Source organism: Phytophthora cinnamomi (genome assembly GCF_018691715.1).
Source record: "Phytophthora cinnamomi strain GKB4 chromosome Unknown Contig16, whole genome shotgun sequence".
In the NCBI taxonomy this organism is placed as follows: domain Eukaryota; phylum Oomycota; class Peronosporomycetes; order Peronosporales; family Peronosporaceae; genus Phytophthora; species Phytophthora cinnamomi.
Window position 1 is genome coordinate 906,835 of NW_027150949.1, and position 16,873 is coordinate 923,707.

The following is a 16,873-nucleotide window of genomic DNA, read 5'->3' on the forward strand; positions in this document are numbered from 1 at the left end:
TTCCTCACCTTGGTGTATGACACACCAATGGGTACATTGAAGTGGGCCACCACAATGAGTGGTCCACACCTACCCTAAGATCCTATTGGTAGAAAGCAGCATCTTTCTACCAATCAGAGACATGCATATTAACGGGGCTCTGACAGCCAGCCGCTGCCAACCCCTTTCATAGATGATAAACAGTTTTTAGCAGATTTTAGAAGGAAGATCAATTTATAAACAATACAGTTCTCATTTTACCTTAAACTAGCTACTTGGAGTCTTGTCTAAGTTAACTTATATTTGTGTATTCAAATATAATTAACCTAAGTAATTACTAAATACTTACGCTTCCTCATACACGTTGCGCAACGTGTAAGCTAAAGTAGTGAGCCAAAGTAGGCCCACTACACCTGGTATCACTTTGTAGTCCGTCCAACGACCGACTGCTTGACGTTCGTACGAGGTGTACGAACGCGGAGCCGAGAACCCCTGTGCGTGCTCGCTGCGTGCTCGCGATGCAACTCGCGCTACAGGCGGTCTCGATGTGTGCTCGAGCCCGCAAATTCTGTTCTGTCTCCGCTGTCGCCCGCAGTCTCGTGCCTCGGTCGCCGTGTCGAGTCAACCCTCGGGTGCCAACTGCAAGCCCCGAGTCCTGCTGACTGTGCCACTCTTCGTCAACTCGGCCACTCAGGAGCGTCCGCTTGGCTCCGCCGACCGCTCCCGGACCACTCCGATGCCGCCCATCATTGCCGTGCCCTCGTTCAACATGGGCGTTTGCTTCACGTCGCTGCTCACCGTCATCGCCTACGTCTCGCTCGCCGACATCTGCCACAGATGGGTCCCTCGGCTGGGCCCATCTGTTACAATATCGACGGCAGCTTCATACCGAGTGTATCTACCCTGAACGCCTGGAAAAGTCTACCCAGCCCTTATGCATATTGCCGCTGCGGGAGGCCCTCCGTTGCAAGAAGAAGATATATATGTTGCAGAACCTTTACGAGCCGACTGTGTTCCTGTAACGGGGTTACACACACAAGTGACAACAGTCACTTGTGCACGATAACGGTCACAAGTGACAACTGTCACTTGTGCATGACATTTGTCACTTATGGTTTAACAGATAAATATCTGTTAAAGGTTTTAGATACTTCCTCACCTTGGTGTAAGACACACCAATGGATACATTGAAGTGGGCCACCACAATTAGTGGTCCACACATACCCACTTGATCCTATTGGTAGAAAGCGGCATCTTTCTACCAATCAGAGACATGCATATTAGCGGGGCTCTGACAGCCAGCCGCTGCCAACCCTTTCATAGATGATAAACAGTTTTAGCAGATTTAGAAGGAAGATCAATTTATAAACAATACAGTTCTCATTTTACCTTAAACTACCTACTTGGTGTTTTATTTGATTTATATTATACTTGTGGACTCAAGTATAATTAATTCAAATTATTAATAAACTCCTACGCTTCCTCATACACGTAGCGCGACGTGTAAGCTAAAGTAGTGAGTCAAGTTAGACCCACTACACCTGGTAGCACTTTGTAGTCCGTCCAACGACCGACTACTTGACGTTCGTACGAGGTGTACGAACGCGGAGCCGAGAACCACATGAGCACGGAGGTGCCCATGGAGAGCTCCAATACGCCTGCAACTCATGTTGCACGCGCGGACTGCCCCCACCTGTCGGATCCAGAGTGGGAAGCCCTCCAACGACTGTCAACAGTCATTGGGGAGGCGGCGATAGCCACAATGTTGCGTACGCTATCGCCGACAGAGCAACATGGTGTTGCTCTGGGATTCATCATGAAGGAGCAGCGCGATGCTGCTTCCTCAATAACGGCGTCGTCAGGGACGACACCGCGTGCTCAATCATTAAAATTGAGCATGAGCAATTATGTAGGAAGAGAGGGCGAGCCTCTCCTCCGATGGCTTGTCGAACTCGACACAGCCATTGCGGCTCGACGTATCGTCGACCCGTTGTCAAAGGTTGCGTTCGCCATGTCATGTCTTGGCGGACGAGCGAGGAGTTGGGCGTACGGACGCCGACTCTCAGATCCTACGTGCTTTAGCACGTACGAGATATTCAAAGAGGAGCTCAAACAAGCGTTTGAACCCCCGCACAATGAGTTCCGGTCGAGGGCGGAATTCCTCGACCTGCAGCAGGGTAAGCATGACGTCCATGCTTACGCCCAGCGTGCACGGTACTTGGTATCAAATATCGTGACTAACCCGATAGACGAGGCGACTAAAGTCGTCACGTTCATGAAGGGGCTTAGAGATGGGCCTGTGAAGACCTATCTCTTCCGAGAGTACCCGAGTACTCTCGAAGCTGCAATCACTCTTGCCATGCAAGAAGAGTTTAGCCTGCGGCAGGCTAAACTGCATGCGAGCGTGCCGAGGTCGCAACCGCGCCCGGTAGTGAGCACGGGAGGTCCGGAGCCAATGGACCTCTCGAATGCAACGGCTGCTGGTCACCAGCAGCATGGAAATAATGTGCGATGCTTCCGTTGCGGAAGGATCGGTCACTTTGCCAGAGAGTGCACGGCTCCCGTGCACTACAATGGTGGCCGTCGTGGCGATGCTGGGCATCGCCGCGAACAAACAAAAAACGTGAACATCCAGTAGGCGCGGGGCGCCCTACTGGTAACGCAGTCGCGCGTGCCGACATCGGGCACGCGACACTGGGGGGGTTCCCACCGGTAACTCTTGAGTAGGCGTTTTTGAGAACCTAACCTGATTCAATACTTTCCTACTCAATAACCCGTCAGAAGGTGCGGATTTTTGCAGTAGGATTTCTGCTACTGCAAAAACTCTTGAGTAGGGGGCGGGGGAGAAGGTCTCATGGCGAAGAAGAAGCAGCAGAAGCAGCAGGGCGAATCTCGTGCGCGAGGGCCTAACTGGACTACAACGGAGATCCTGAAGCTCATCGAGGCATGGCGAGTTGAGCTGGATACCCCAGCAGAGAAGGGGGAGTCAACGGCCCTTCTTAACAGGCGAGTATTCGAGCAATTTAAGACGCTGTGTGGTGGCACCACGTCTCGCAGTGAGAAAGCAGTCATCGACAAGAAGAACAACTTGCCTATTGCGTACAAGCTCATAGTCGCAGTTAACAACAACCGTGTGGTCGGATCAACCGGCCAGCCTTGTTGGTTTGAACTGTCACGTGAGCAAAAGAAAGCCATCAAGGCTGCTGACAAGACGGACGCTCGCAATGCCGACATGGATATAGCCGTATTCAATGCTTTGAAGAACATTTTAGGCGGTGATGACTCTGTCGAGCCTTCCGCTTTAGTTTCCTCTACGCCTATTTTTTGAGAGAGGATAGTAGTGCTCCTCGTCAGACATATTTTGCGGACTTCGCTGACAACAACCAAAACACGGATGCAGCGCAATCTTCGTGCAGTGGTGAAGACAATCCACTGGTACAGGCATTACCTCTGAGCAAGTACTGCACTGCTTCATCAGTGTCGTCACTGTCCTCGCCGCCGCTAGATGATGCGTAGCCTCGAGACAGAAACCTATGCAGAACTACTAGCGTTCCGCTAGCCAGCTCTTCCATCGTCAAACAGCTCTTTGGAATGGACGAAAGGCCGCGCCTTCTCAAAATATGCCGGTGGAAACACAACTCATGATTTCGCTGGATTTATTGAGTCGCCAATCTTGAGTAGCCTACTAAAAATTTGCCGGTGGGAACCCCCCCACTGAGGACTGCAGCCCCCAGTGAGACCAGTTCTCACTGCAAGAAACAAGATGACAGGCCGAACCTAGTCATCTTGAAGGTTTACTCGAAGAGAGCGAGTGACTCTCTTCGAGCTTTGGTAGATTCAGGCGCGTCGAACAACTTTGTTCGACTACGAAGCCTGTCGAGACTTGACTTCGAGGAAGTAAATGTACCTCGAAGTCTTCTGGAGGTACGACTGGCAACAGGTGCCATCGTGAAGACCGAGAAGCGCGTCGTGAACGTGCGCTTCTCGTACAAACAACGAGTGTTTGTCGAACACTTTATCGTCCAGGACCTGGACGATAAGTTCGACGTGGTAATGGGCATGCCGAGGCTTGCACGGCATGATCCGGTAATTGACTGGAAGAAGCGCACGCTCGTGCGCTTCGGTCGCGACAGCGGAACAGAGAGCGATGACCCTGTTACCGCAGCGCGCGCACCAGCAGGTGCGCGCGGCTCACCAGTCGAGACAGCGCTTAATGCCGCGGTCCCGGAGTGCCCAAGGAGTGCGCGAGGGCGCGCACAAGTGAAACCCGCGTCGGCAATGCTGCCGACGTCGGAAGAAAACGATGTGTTGGTTCCGGGAACCAACACCCACGTTCAAGCGTGTAAGGGACAGTCTCTGACCCGAAGAGGTCAGGTCGACAACGACGCGTCGGCTCCGGGAGCCGACGCACCCTCGGTCATGAGGGGCTCAGCCAATGAATGGCGTCGAGGTGACGAAGGCGTGTCAACTCCGGGAGTTGACGCTGCAAACAGTGCGGACCGTTGCAAACGTACCACACTGACGCAATTTGCATGCTGTCGTGCAGCCGGGCTGCACGACGAAGCGCCATGCGATCAAGCCGGGCTTAATATCGCGCGCCCGCAGACAGGGTCTGCCGGCAAAGGGACACATTACTGTGCAGCCGGGCTGCACGAAGGAACATGCGGTCAAGTCGGGCTTGATACCGCGCGCCCTCGGACAGGATCCGCCGGCGAACAACTGTCCAAGGCCGGGCCTGGACCAGAAGAACAACTGTGCGGAGCCGGGCTCCGCACAACAAGAAGACGGCGCAAGCGGAAAACGCTGCGCAAGTCTCGGTCCGGGACCGAGACGCAACAAGAGCAGTCTGCTGGGCAGACTGCGGCGGTGACGCCGAATGTCAAGACGCTAAGCGTCTTGACGCGCACCGATACTGGATTCCAGTATCGTGAGATGGAACTCGCTAGTCCTCCGACGATGGCGTCGGAGTTGACTTCGCTTCCGGCCACGAGCTGGAAGCGCTTCACGCGCGACTTGCACGATGGACGCATCGAGCAAGTCTGCGTTCTTTCGGACAGCGAAAGAACGGCGAGCGAGAGCGAAGAGCTGAGGCAGCTCTTCATGGGAAGTACCACTGAGAGTGAAGACACTCTCAGTGCGAAGATGAAGCGAGAGCGCTTCGAGGAACAAGGTTGGGACTCGCTGAAGTCGTATCCCTATTACGAATTGTTGAGGGAGTACAACGACGTACTCCCGGAAGAGATTCCTGCGGAGCTTCCGCAGGATAAGGGCATTCAGCACGAGATTGATCTCGTGCCGGGCACGAAGTACTGTGTCACGCGGCAGTGGCCACTGCCGCGAGAGCAAGTGAAAGCGATCGACGACTTCTTTGAAAGTCGTCGTAAAGCAGGACAAGTGCGGGAATCAAAGTCCCCGCACAGTGCTCCGACGTTCTGTGTCAAGAAGCCACAGGGCGGATGGCGCATCGTTCATGCCTACAACAAGCTGAACGATGCGACGGTACCGGCGCAGACGCCGATACCACGAAAAGATGTTATCATCGATTCGATGGCCGGGAGCACCGTTTACAGTGCTCTCGACTTGCGAGATGGATTCTACCAAATCCTAATGCGTGAGAGCGATATCCCTCTCACGGCAGTGAGCACGCCAAGCGGCATGCTCTGGGAATGGCTAGTAATGCCACAGGGGCTTAAGAACGCCCCTGCGACCTTCAACAGGTGCGTGACGCACTTGTTGCGCTCGGTGCGCGTCTTTGCGCCGAGCTACTTCGATGATTTGTTCATCCACAGCCGGGCTGTGGACGGGAAGACCGACGTAGAGATGCACAGGGTGCATCTCCGGAAGCTACTTGAGCTTATGAGAACACATAAGCTCTACGCGAACCTGAAGAAGTGTATCTTCGGGGCGAGCGAGATACCCGTCCTCGGGTGTCTCGTAGGGAAGAATGGTGTTCGCCCTGACCCGGAAAAGGTCAGAGTGATAAATGAATGGCCTACGCCTTCAAGTGTCAAGGAACTGAGGCAGTTCCTTGGCTTGGCCACGTACTTGTGCAAGTACGTGGAGGATTACGCGGGCAAGATCCGCCCGCTGTCACAACTTCTTAAGAAAGAAGCTGTGTGGAATTGGACACCCGATTGCCAAAAGGCATTCGATGCAGTCAAGCGGGGCTTGACTGAGGCACCGATCTTGGCAGTAGCCGACCAAGATCGTCCATTTAACGTCGTATGTGACGCATCCGACTTTGCAATCGGATGCGCGTTGATGCAGCACGATCACGAGGGCCGTGATCGTGTCGTTTACTACCAATCGCGTCAGCTGAAACCAGCTGAGCGCAACTATCCGGTGCATGACAAGGAACTCCTTGCCATGAAGTATGCACTCGCAAAGTTCCGAGTGTATTTGCTTGGGAGTAGACCATTTGTGGTCTACTCCGACCATGCTTCACTGCGTACCGCAGTGAAGTCGCCTCACATTTCACAAAGAATGGCGAGATGGCTCTCATTCTTTGCGGAGTATAACTTCCGGGTCGAATACAAACCCGGAAGATTGAACGTGGTGGCCGACGCGTTATCACGTCGGCCGGACTATGCAGAAGCTGTTGACGTCAATGCCATTGACGCCATGCGATCGAGCAAAGCCACATCATCTCTGTTGGATGATGGGAAGACCGCGTACGCGCACGACGCGGACGCGAAGCTCTTGCTGGCCTATGGCACAGCTCCTTCTGACAAGTCCCGTCAGAAACTGCCCAAGCACCTTCGAGCGCGTGCACACCGCTTTCGTGTGCACGACGGACTACTGCTTTACAATGCAGTCGACGACAACGCAGATCGCGTTGTCGTGCCAAATGACCATGACCTGCGACTCAGGATCATGTACGAGTATCATGATGCCCCGACTGCGGGACATCTCGGACGTGAGAAGACTTACGTCCTTCTCACGCGCGACTTCTACTGGCACCACCAGTATAAGTGGGTGCGCAAGTACATCCGTGCTTGCGAAGTATGCCAACGCGTGAAGCCTGCGCCATTCGCGCAGGCTCCACTGCAATCACTACCGACTCCGTCGGAGTGTTGGAAGTCCATGTCTTTGGACTTCTTCTTTGGTCTTCCCCCGGATAGCGGAGGGAACACCGGTGTTGTGGTCTTTGTAGACCGTTTCAGCAAGATGGTACATCTTGCTGCGGTGCCAGCAGAGGTGATCGCGAAGCAGACGGCCCGTCTGCTCGTCGACATGGTGTTCAAACACCATGGCATGCCGTCCGACATCGTGTCGGACAGAGACCCGCGCTTCACAGCGCATCTGTGGCAAGAAGTGTTTACACTTCTTGGGAGCCAGCTTTCCATGTCGACTGCGGATCATCCGCAGACGGACGGTCAAACCGAGCGCGTGAATCGCGTGCTCGTCGATATGTTGAAGAGCTACGCTCACTCGTTCCAATACTGGAGCGAGTGCTTATCGATGGCAGAATTTGCCATCAACAACTCAGTGCATGCCTCGACCGGGCATACACCGTTCTACGTGAATGCCATGCGGCATCCACGTCTACCGAGTTTACTCGGAGTGATGGCTCCCACTTTAAGTGGGGGAGGATCTACGACTGCAACACAGCAGTCGCAAAAAGCCGCTGACACTTGCACAGTGTCAGCCGCGACAACAAGGACCAAGACAACCAGGTCTGCGCCCCGCGCAGACCTTGGCAGGAAGAACCAACGGTCAGCGCAGTGCGCTGACCCCCAGAACAAGGAAAACGAGTCTGTGCAGAGCACAGACTCCACAAGGAACAAGGACCACGGGTCTGCGCCCTGCGCAGACACCGCGAAGAACCACGCAGAGGCCGGGCCTCTTGCGGAGAGCGAGCTGAACGAGTTCAGCTCGGATGCGATTGACTTTATCAATAAAAGACAAGCCGTAATTCGGTTTGTCCAGGACACGATTGCAGCTTCTGTGGATAAACAGAAGCTGAACGCCGATAATATTGGCAGGGGCAACACAAATGAATTCAACGTGAATTCATTGGTTTTGTTATCTACTCAAAACCTGCCCAAACATGCAGTTTCGGATTTCGGAGCAAGCAAGCTTGCTCCGCGCTGCATCGGGCCATTCACGGTGATGGCACGCCACGGTAATGCATACACGCTAGACATACCGTCTAGCATGCGGCTCCACCCGACATTTTATGTCGGGCGGTTAAAGCCATACTTCCAGCACGATCCAAGTGGCTCGACTGACCCGAAGAGACAGACTCGACAGGGGAAACCCTCTCCAGCGCGTAGTCGCGCTGGAGCAGTTAATACAGTCGGGCCTACAGCCCGACCGGCACGTTCAAGGCGGTCTGGGAGACCGCCAGAGCCGGGACACGAAGGAACAGAGCGGCAACCGCCGCGCTCTGAAAGTACTCCACGACCGTCACTTGGTCGTGGAGCAACACGAGATGAAGGTCAACACGGCGTTGACCATCGGAGCGTGTTTCCACCACCTCCGCCACCGCTGCGAGACGCACGCGGAGAAATTCGCTGGATCGTCCAGCGAATTGTTGATCATAGGAAAACAATCCGAGGTTCGGATTGTTTTCGCATTCGCTGGAGAGGTTTCCCTCCCCAACACGACACGTGGGAACCACGGAACGTCCTGATGGAAGACGTTCCGGACATGGTGAAGGAGTACGAAATCCAACACGCACTACCAGCAAGAAGGTAGTGCGAGCGCTGTAGTAATCTACAACGCCTGACGACTCGTGTGCTAGATAATTAGCACGGAGATCATTGAAGCTCTCAGGTATACATATAGTATACCTGTTGTGGTCGCGGTTGATGATATGCACCGCCACTTGGACGGACAGTGCGCACGGCGCACGGACACCAGCCTCCACCGCAACAGCGTGGAGTTGCTAATACTTGCCACTTCGAGAAGGACTCGAAGTGCTTTGGCGCTTGCTTACCCGATCACGGTAAGCAACAGAATTCGCTTAGAGATGTCGACGCATAGACGCGGTCGACATCGAAGAATCGTACACAGACACTGTGTTGTCTGTCCCCGTGGTAGCGGCGCACCTCGCGCTACCGCGCATTGTACACAGCAACAGAGAGTTTACACTCTGTTGCAATGGTGGTCTTCAGCTTGATCGTGCTCATTGCGGATGAGCACGGAAACCCCAGCATAAACAATTGACAAGCAGTCAATATTAATTGACGTGTCGAGACCGACACGTCTAAGCTTAACGGGGGGATGGTGTAACGGGGTTACACACACAAGTGACAACAGTCACTTGTGCACGATAACGGTCACAAGTGACAACTGTCACTTGTGCATGACATTTGTCACTTATGGTTTAACAGATAAATATCTGTTAAAGGTTTTAGATACTTCCTCACATTGGTGTAAGACACACCAATGGATACATTGAAGTGGGCCACCACAATTAGTGGTCCACACATACCCAAAGATCCTATTGGTAGAAAGCAGCATCTTTCTACCAATCAGAGACATGCATATTAGCGGGGCTCTGACAGCCAGCCGCTGCCAACCCTTTCTGTAACGGGGTTACACGTACAAGTGGCTGCAAGCCACTTGTGAATTTAACAGATAGGTTATCTGTTAAACGTTTTGGATACTTCCTCACATTGGTGTAAGACACACCGATGGATACATTGAAGTGGACCACCACAGTGAGTGGTCCACACATACCCACTTGATCCTATTGGTAGAAAGCAGCATCTTTCTACCAATCAGAGACATGCATATTAGCGGGGCTCTGACAGCCAGCCGCTGCCAACCCTTTCATAGATGATAAACAGTTTTTAGCAGATTTTAGAGGAAGATCAATTTACAAACAATACAGTTCTCATTTTACCTAATCTAAGTCACTTGGAATCCTTTTGTTACTTAACTTATATTTGTGTATTCAAATATAATTAACCTAAGTAATTACTAAGTACTTACGCTTCCTCATACACGTTGCGCAACGTGTAAGCTAAAGTAGTGAGTCAAGTTAGACCCACTACACCTGGTAGCACTTTGTAGTCCGTCCAACGACCGACTGCTTGACGTTCGTACGCGGCGTACGAACGCGGAGCCGAGAACCACATGAGCACGGAGGTGCCCATGGAGAGCTCCAACACGCCTGCAACGCATGTTGCACGCGCTGACTGCCCCCACCTGTCTGACCCAGAGTGGGAGGCCCTCCAACGACTGTCAACAGTCATTGGGGAGGCGGCGATAGCCACAATGTTGCGTACGCTATCGCCGACAGAGCAACATGGTGTTGCTCTGGGGTTCATCATGAAGGAGCAGCGTGACGCTGCTTCCTCAGTGACGGCGTCGTCAGGGACGACACCGCGTGCTCAACCATTAAAGTTGAGCGTAAGCAATTACGTGGGAAGAGAGGGCGAGCCTCTCCTCCGATGGCTTGTCGAACTCGACACAGCCATAGCGGCTCGACGCATCGTCGACCCGCTGTCGAAGGTCGCGTTCGCCATGTCCTGCCTTGGCGGACGCGCAAGGAGTTGGGCGTATGGACGCCGACTCTCCGATCCTACGTGCTTCAGCACGTACGAAGTGTTCAAAGAGGAGCTCAAACAAGCGTTTGAGCCCCCGCAAAATGAGTTCCGGTCGAGGGCGGAGTTCCTCGACCTTCAGCAGGATAAGCATGACGTCCATGCTTACGCGCAGCGCGCACGATATTTGGTATCAAATATCGTGACTAACCCGATTGACGAGGCGACCAAGGTCGTCACGTTCATGAAGGGGCTTAGAGATGGGCCTGTGAAGACCTATCTCTTCCGAGAGTACCCGAGTACTCTCGAAGCTGCAATCACTCTTGCCATGCAAGAAGAGTTTAGCCTGCGGCAGGCTAAACTCCATGTAAACGTACCGAGGCCGCAACCGCGCCCGGTAGCGAGGACGGGAGGTCCGGAGCCAATGGACCTCTCGAGCGCAACAACTGCTGGTTACCAGCAGCAGGGAGGTAACGTGCGATGCTTCCGCTGCGGAAGGATCGGTCACTTTGCACGGGAGTGTACAGCTCCCATGCCCCCTGGAGGTGGCCGTCGTGGCGATGCTAGGCATCGCCGCGGGCCAACAAAAAACGCGAACATCCAGTAGGCGCGGGGCGCCCTACTGGTAATGCAGTCGCGCGTGCCGACATCGGGCACGCGACACTGAGGACTGCAGCCCCTAGTGAGACCAGCTCTCACTGCAAGAAACAAGATGACAGGCCAAACCTAGTCATCTTGAAGGTTTACTCGAAGAGAGCGAGTGACTCTCTTCGAGCATTGGTAGACTCAGGCGCGTCGAACAACTTTGTTCGACTACGAAGCCTGTCAAGACTTGACTTCGAGGAGGTAGATACACCTCGAAGTCTTCTGGAGGTACGACTGGCAACAGGTGCCATCGTGAAGACCGAGAAGCGCGTCGTGAACGTGCGCTTCTCGTACAAACAACGAGTGTTTGTCGAACACTTTATCGTCCTGGACCTGGACGATAAGTTCGACGTGGTAATGGGCATGCCGTGGCTTGCACGGCATGATCCGGTGATAGACTGGAAGAAGCGCACGCTCGTGCGCTTCGGACGCGATAGCGGAACAGAGAGCGATGGCCCTGTTACCGCAGCGCGCGCACCAGCAGGTGCGCGCGGCTCACCAGTCGAGACAGCGCTTCATGCTGCTGTCCCGGAGTGCCCAGGAAGTGCGCGAGGGCGCGCACAAGTGAAACCCGCGTCGGCAATGCTGCCGACGTCGGAAGAAAACGATGTGTTGGTTCCGGGAACCAACACCCACGTTCAAGCGTGTAAGGGACAGTCTCTGACCCGAAGAGGTCAGGTCGACAACGACGCGTCGGCTCCGGGAGCCGACGCACCCTCTGTAACGGGGTTACACGTACAAGTGGCTGCAAGCCACTTGTGAATTTAACAGATAGGTTATCTGTTAAACGTTTTGGATACTTCCTCACATTGGTGTAAGACACACCGATGGATACATTGAAGTGGACCACCACAGTGAGTGGTCCACACATACCCACTTGATCCTATTGGTAGAAAGCAGCATCTTTCTACCAATCAGAGACATGCATATTAGCGGGGCTCTGACAGCCAGCCGCTGCCAACCCTTTCATAGATGATAAACAGTTTTTAGCAGATTTTAGAGGAAGATCAATTTACAAACAATACAGTTCTCATTTTACCTAATCTAAGTCACTTGGAATCCTTTTGTTACTTAACTTATATTTGTGTATTCAAATATAATTAACCTAAGTAATTACTAAGTACTTACGCTTCCTCATACACGTTGCGCAACGTGTAAGCTAAAGTAGTGAGTCAAGTTAGACCCACTACACCTGGTAGCACTTTGTAGTCCGTCCAACGACCGACTACGTGACGTTCGTACGCGGCGTACGAACGCGGAGCCGAGAACCACATGAGCACGGAGGTGCCCATGGAGAGCTCCAACACGCCTGCAACGCATGTTGCACGCGCTGACTGCCCCCACCTGTCTGACCCAGAGTGGGAGGCCCTCCAACGACTGTCAACAGTCATTGGAGAAGCGGCGATAGCTACAATGCTGCGTACGCTATCGCCGACGGAGCAACATGGTGTTGCTCTGGGCTTCATCATGAAGGAGCAGCGTGATGCTGCTTCCTCAGTGACGGCGTCGTCAGGGACGACACCGCGCGCTCAACCATTAAAGTTGAGCGTAAGCAATTATGTGGGAAGAGAGGGCGAGCCTCTCCTCCGATGGCTTGTCGAACTCGACACAGCCGTAGCGGCTTGACGCATCGTCGACCCGCTGTCGAAGGTCGCGTTCGCCATGTCCTGCCTTGGCGGACGCGCAAGGAGTTGGGCGTATGGACGCCGACTCTCCGATCCTACGTGCTTCAGCACGTACGAAGTGTTCAAAGAGGAGCTCAAACAAGCGTTTGAGCCCCCGCAAAATGAGTTCCGGTCGAGGGCGGAGTTCCTCGACCTTCAGCAGGATAAGCATGACGTCCATGCTTACGCGCAGCGCGCACGATATTTGGTATCAAATATCGTGACTAACCGATTGACGAGGCGACCAAGGTCGTCACGTTCATGAAGGGCTTAGAGATGGGCCTGTGAAGACCTATCTCTTCCGAGAGTACCCGAGTACTCTCGAAGCTGCAATCACTCTTGCCATGCAAGAAGAGTTTAGCCTGCGGCAGGCTAAACTCCATGTAAACGTACCGAGGCCGCAACCGCGCCCGGTAGCGAGACGGGAGGTCCGGAGCCAATGGACCTCTCGAGCGCAACAACTGCTGGTTACCAGCAGCAGGGAGGTAACGTGCGATGCTTCCGCTGCGGAAGGATCGGTCACTTTGCACGGGAGTGTACAGCTCCCATGCCCCTGGAGGTGGCCGTCGTGGCGATGCTAGGCATCGCCGCGGACAACAAAAACGCGAACATCCAGTAGGCGCGGGGCGCCCTACTGGTAATGCAGTCGCGCGTGCCGACATCGGGCACGCGACACTGAGACTGCAGCCCCAGTGAGACCAGCTCTCACTGTAAGAAACAAGATGACAGGCCAAACCTAGTCATCTTGAAGGTTTACTCGAAGAGAGCGAGTGACTCTCTTCGAGCATTGGTAGACTCAGGCGCGTCGAGCAACTTTGTTCGACTACGAAGCCTGTCAAGACTTGACTTCGAGGAGGTAGATACACCTCGAAGTCTTCTGAGGTACGACTGGCAACAGGTGCCATCGTGAAGACCGAGAAGCGCGTCGTGAACGTGCGCTTCTCGTACAAACAACGAGTGTTTGTCGAACACTTTATCGTCCTGGACCTGGACGATAAGTTCGACGTGGTAATGGGCATGCCGTGGCTTGCACGGCATGATCCGGTGATAGACTGGAAGAAGCGCACGCTCGTGCGCTTCGGACGCGATAGCGGAACAGAGAGCGATGGCCCTGTTACCGCAGCGCGCGCACCAGCAGGTGCGCGCGGCTCACCAGTCGAGACAGCGCTTCATGCTGCTGTCCCGGAGCGCCCAGGAAGTGCGCGAGGGCGCGCACAAGTGAGACCCACGTCGGCAATGCTGCCGACGTCGGAAGAAAAAGATATGTCGGTTCCGGGAACCAACACCCACGTTCAAGCGTGTAAGGGACAGTCCCTGACCCGAAGCGGTCAGGTCGACAACGACGCGTCGGCTCCGGGAGCCGACGCACCCTCGGTCATGAGGGGCTCCGCCAATGATTGGCGTCGAGGTGACGAAGGCGTGTCAACTCCGGGAGTTGACGCTGCAAACAGTGCGGACGGTTGCAAACGTACCGCACTGACGCAATTTCGTCGTGCAGCCGGGCTGCACGACGAAGCGCCATGCGATCAAGCCGGGCTTGATATCGCGCGCCCGCAGACAGGGTCTGCCGGGGAAGGGACACATTACCGTGCAGCCGGGTTGCACGAAGGAAAATGCGGTCAAGCCGGGCTTGATACCGCGCGCCCGCGGACAGGGTCCGCCGGCGAACGACTGTCCACGGCCGGGCCTGGACAAGAAGAACAACTGTGCGGAGCCGGGCTCCGCACAACAGGAAAGACGGCGCAAGCGAAAAACGCTGCGCAAGTCTCGGTCCGGGACCGAGACGCAACAAGAGTTCGTTGGCAGACTGCGGCGGTGACGCCGAATGTCAAGACGCTAAGCGTCTTGACGCGCACCGATACTGGATTCCAGTATCGTGACATGGAACTGCTAGTCCTCCGACGACGGCGTCGGAGTTGACTTCGCTTCCAGCCATGAGCTGGAAGCGCTTCACGCGACTTGCACGATGGACGCATCGAGCAAGTCTGCGTTCTTCGGACAGCGAAAGAACGGCGAGCGAGCGAAGAGCAGAGGCAGCTCTTCATGGGAGTACTTCACTGAGAGTGAAGACACTCTCAGTGCGAAGACGAAGCGAGAGCGCTTCGAGGAACAAGGTTGGGACTCGCTGAAGACGAGTCCCTATTACGAATTGTTGAGGGAGTACAAAGACGTACTCCCGGAAGACATTCTGCGGAGCTTCCGCAGGATAAGGGCATTCAGCACGAGATTGATCTCGTGCCGGGCACGAAGTACTGTGTCACGCGGCAGTGGCCACCGCCGCGAGAGTGAAAGCGATCGACGACTTCTTTGAAAGTCGTCGTAAAGCAGGACAAGTGCGGGAATCAAAGTCCCCGCACAGTGCTCCGACGTTCTGTGTCAAGAAGCCACAGGGCGGATGGCGCATCGTTCATGCCTACAACAAGCTGAACGATGCGACGGTACCGGCGCAGACGCCGATACCACGAAAAGATGTTATCATCGATTCGATGGCCGGGAGCACCGTTTACAGTGCTCTCGACTTGCGAGATGGATTTTATCAAATCCTAATGCGTGAGAGCGATATCCCTCTCACGGCAGTGACCACGCCAAGCGGCATGCTCTGGGAATGGCTAGTAATGCCGCAGGGGCTTCAGAATGCCCCTGCGACTTTCAACAGGTGCGTGACGCACTTGTTGCGCTCGGTGCGCGACTTCGCACCGAGCTACTTCGATGATGTATTCATCCACAGCCGGGCTGTGGACGGGAGGACCGACGTAGAGATGCACAGGGTGCATCTCCGGCATACTGAGCTTATGCGAAAGCATAAGCTCTACGCGAACCTGAAGAAGTGTATCTTCGGGGCGAGCGAGATACCCGTCCTCGGGTGTCTCGTAGGAAGAATGGTGTTCGCCCTGACCCGGAAAAGGTCAGAGTGATAAATGAATGGCCAACGCCTTCAAGTGTCAAGGAACTGAGGCAGTTCCTTGGCTTGGCCACGTACTTGTGCAAGTACGTGGAGGATTACGCGGGCAAGATCCGCCCGCTGTCACAGCTTCTTAAGAAAGAAGCTGTGTGGAATTGGACACCCGATTGCCAAAAGGCATTCGATACAGTCAAGCGGGGCTTGACTGAGGCGCCGATCTTGGCAGTGGCTGACCAAGATCGCCCATTTCACGTAGTGTGTGACGCATCCGATTTCGCGATCGGATGCGCGTTAGCAGCACGATCACGAGGGCCGTGATCGTGTCGTCTACCAATCGCGTCAGCTGAAGCCAGCTGAGCGCAACTATCCGGTGCATGACAAGGAACTCCTTGCCATGAAGTATGCACTCGCAAAGTTCCGAGTGTATTTGCTTGGGAGTAGACCATTTGTGGTCTACACCGACCATGCTTCACTGCGTACCGCAGTGAAGTCGCCACACATTTCACAAAGAATGGCGAGATGGCTCTCATTCTTTGCGGAGTATAACTTCCGGGTCGAATACAAACCCGGAAGACTGAACGTGGTGGCCGACGCGTTATCACGTCGGCCGGACTATGCAGAAGCTGTTGACGTCAATGCCATTGACGCCATGCGATCGAGCAAAGCCACATCATCTCTGTTGGATGATGTGAAGGCCGCGTACGCGCACGACGCGGACGCGAAGCTCTGCTGGCCTATGGCACAGCTCCTTCTGACAAGTCCCGTCAGAAACTGCCCAAGCACCTTCGAGCGCGTGCACACCGCTTTCGTGTGCACGACGGACTACTGCTTTACAATGCAGTCGACGACAACGCAGATCGCGTTGTCGTGCTTAAATGACCATGACCTGCGACTCAGGATCATGTACGAGTATCATGATGCCCCGACTGCGGGACATCTCGGACGTGAGAAGACTTACGTCCTTCTCACGCGCGACTTCTACTGGCACCACCAGTATAGTGGGTGCGCAAGTACATCCGTGCTTGCGAGGTATGCCAACGCGTAAAGCCTGCGCCATTCGCGCAGGCTCCACTGCAATCACTACCGACTCCGTCGGAGTGTTGGAAGTCCATGTCTTTGGACTTCATCTTTGGCCTTCCCCCGGATAGCGGAGGGAACACCGGTGTTGTGGTCTTTGTAGACCGTTT

General features: G+C 54.5%; 1 protein-coding gene across 1 annotated transcript; it reads left to right on the plus strand.

Moving 5' to 3' along the window:
• Nucleotides 1–2,833: 2,833 nt before the first annotated feature.
• On the plus strand, nt 2,834–14,603 carry IUM83_02456 (reverse transcriptase; the record flags this gene model as incomplete). Its single annotated transcript, XM_067926374.1, has 6 exons — nt 2,834–3,254; nt 3,920–4,159; nt 4,526–8,104; nt 11,365–11,604; nt 13,683–14,218; nt 14,283–14,603. The coding sequence occupies 6 exons, from the start codon at nt 2,834–2,836 to the stop codon at nt 14,601–14,603; spliced, it is 5,337 nt and encodes a 1,778-aa protein (XP_067796402.1).
• Between the last annotated feature and the right edge of the window lie 2,270 nt (nt 14,604–16,873).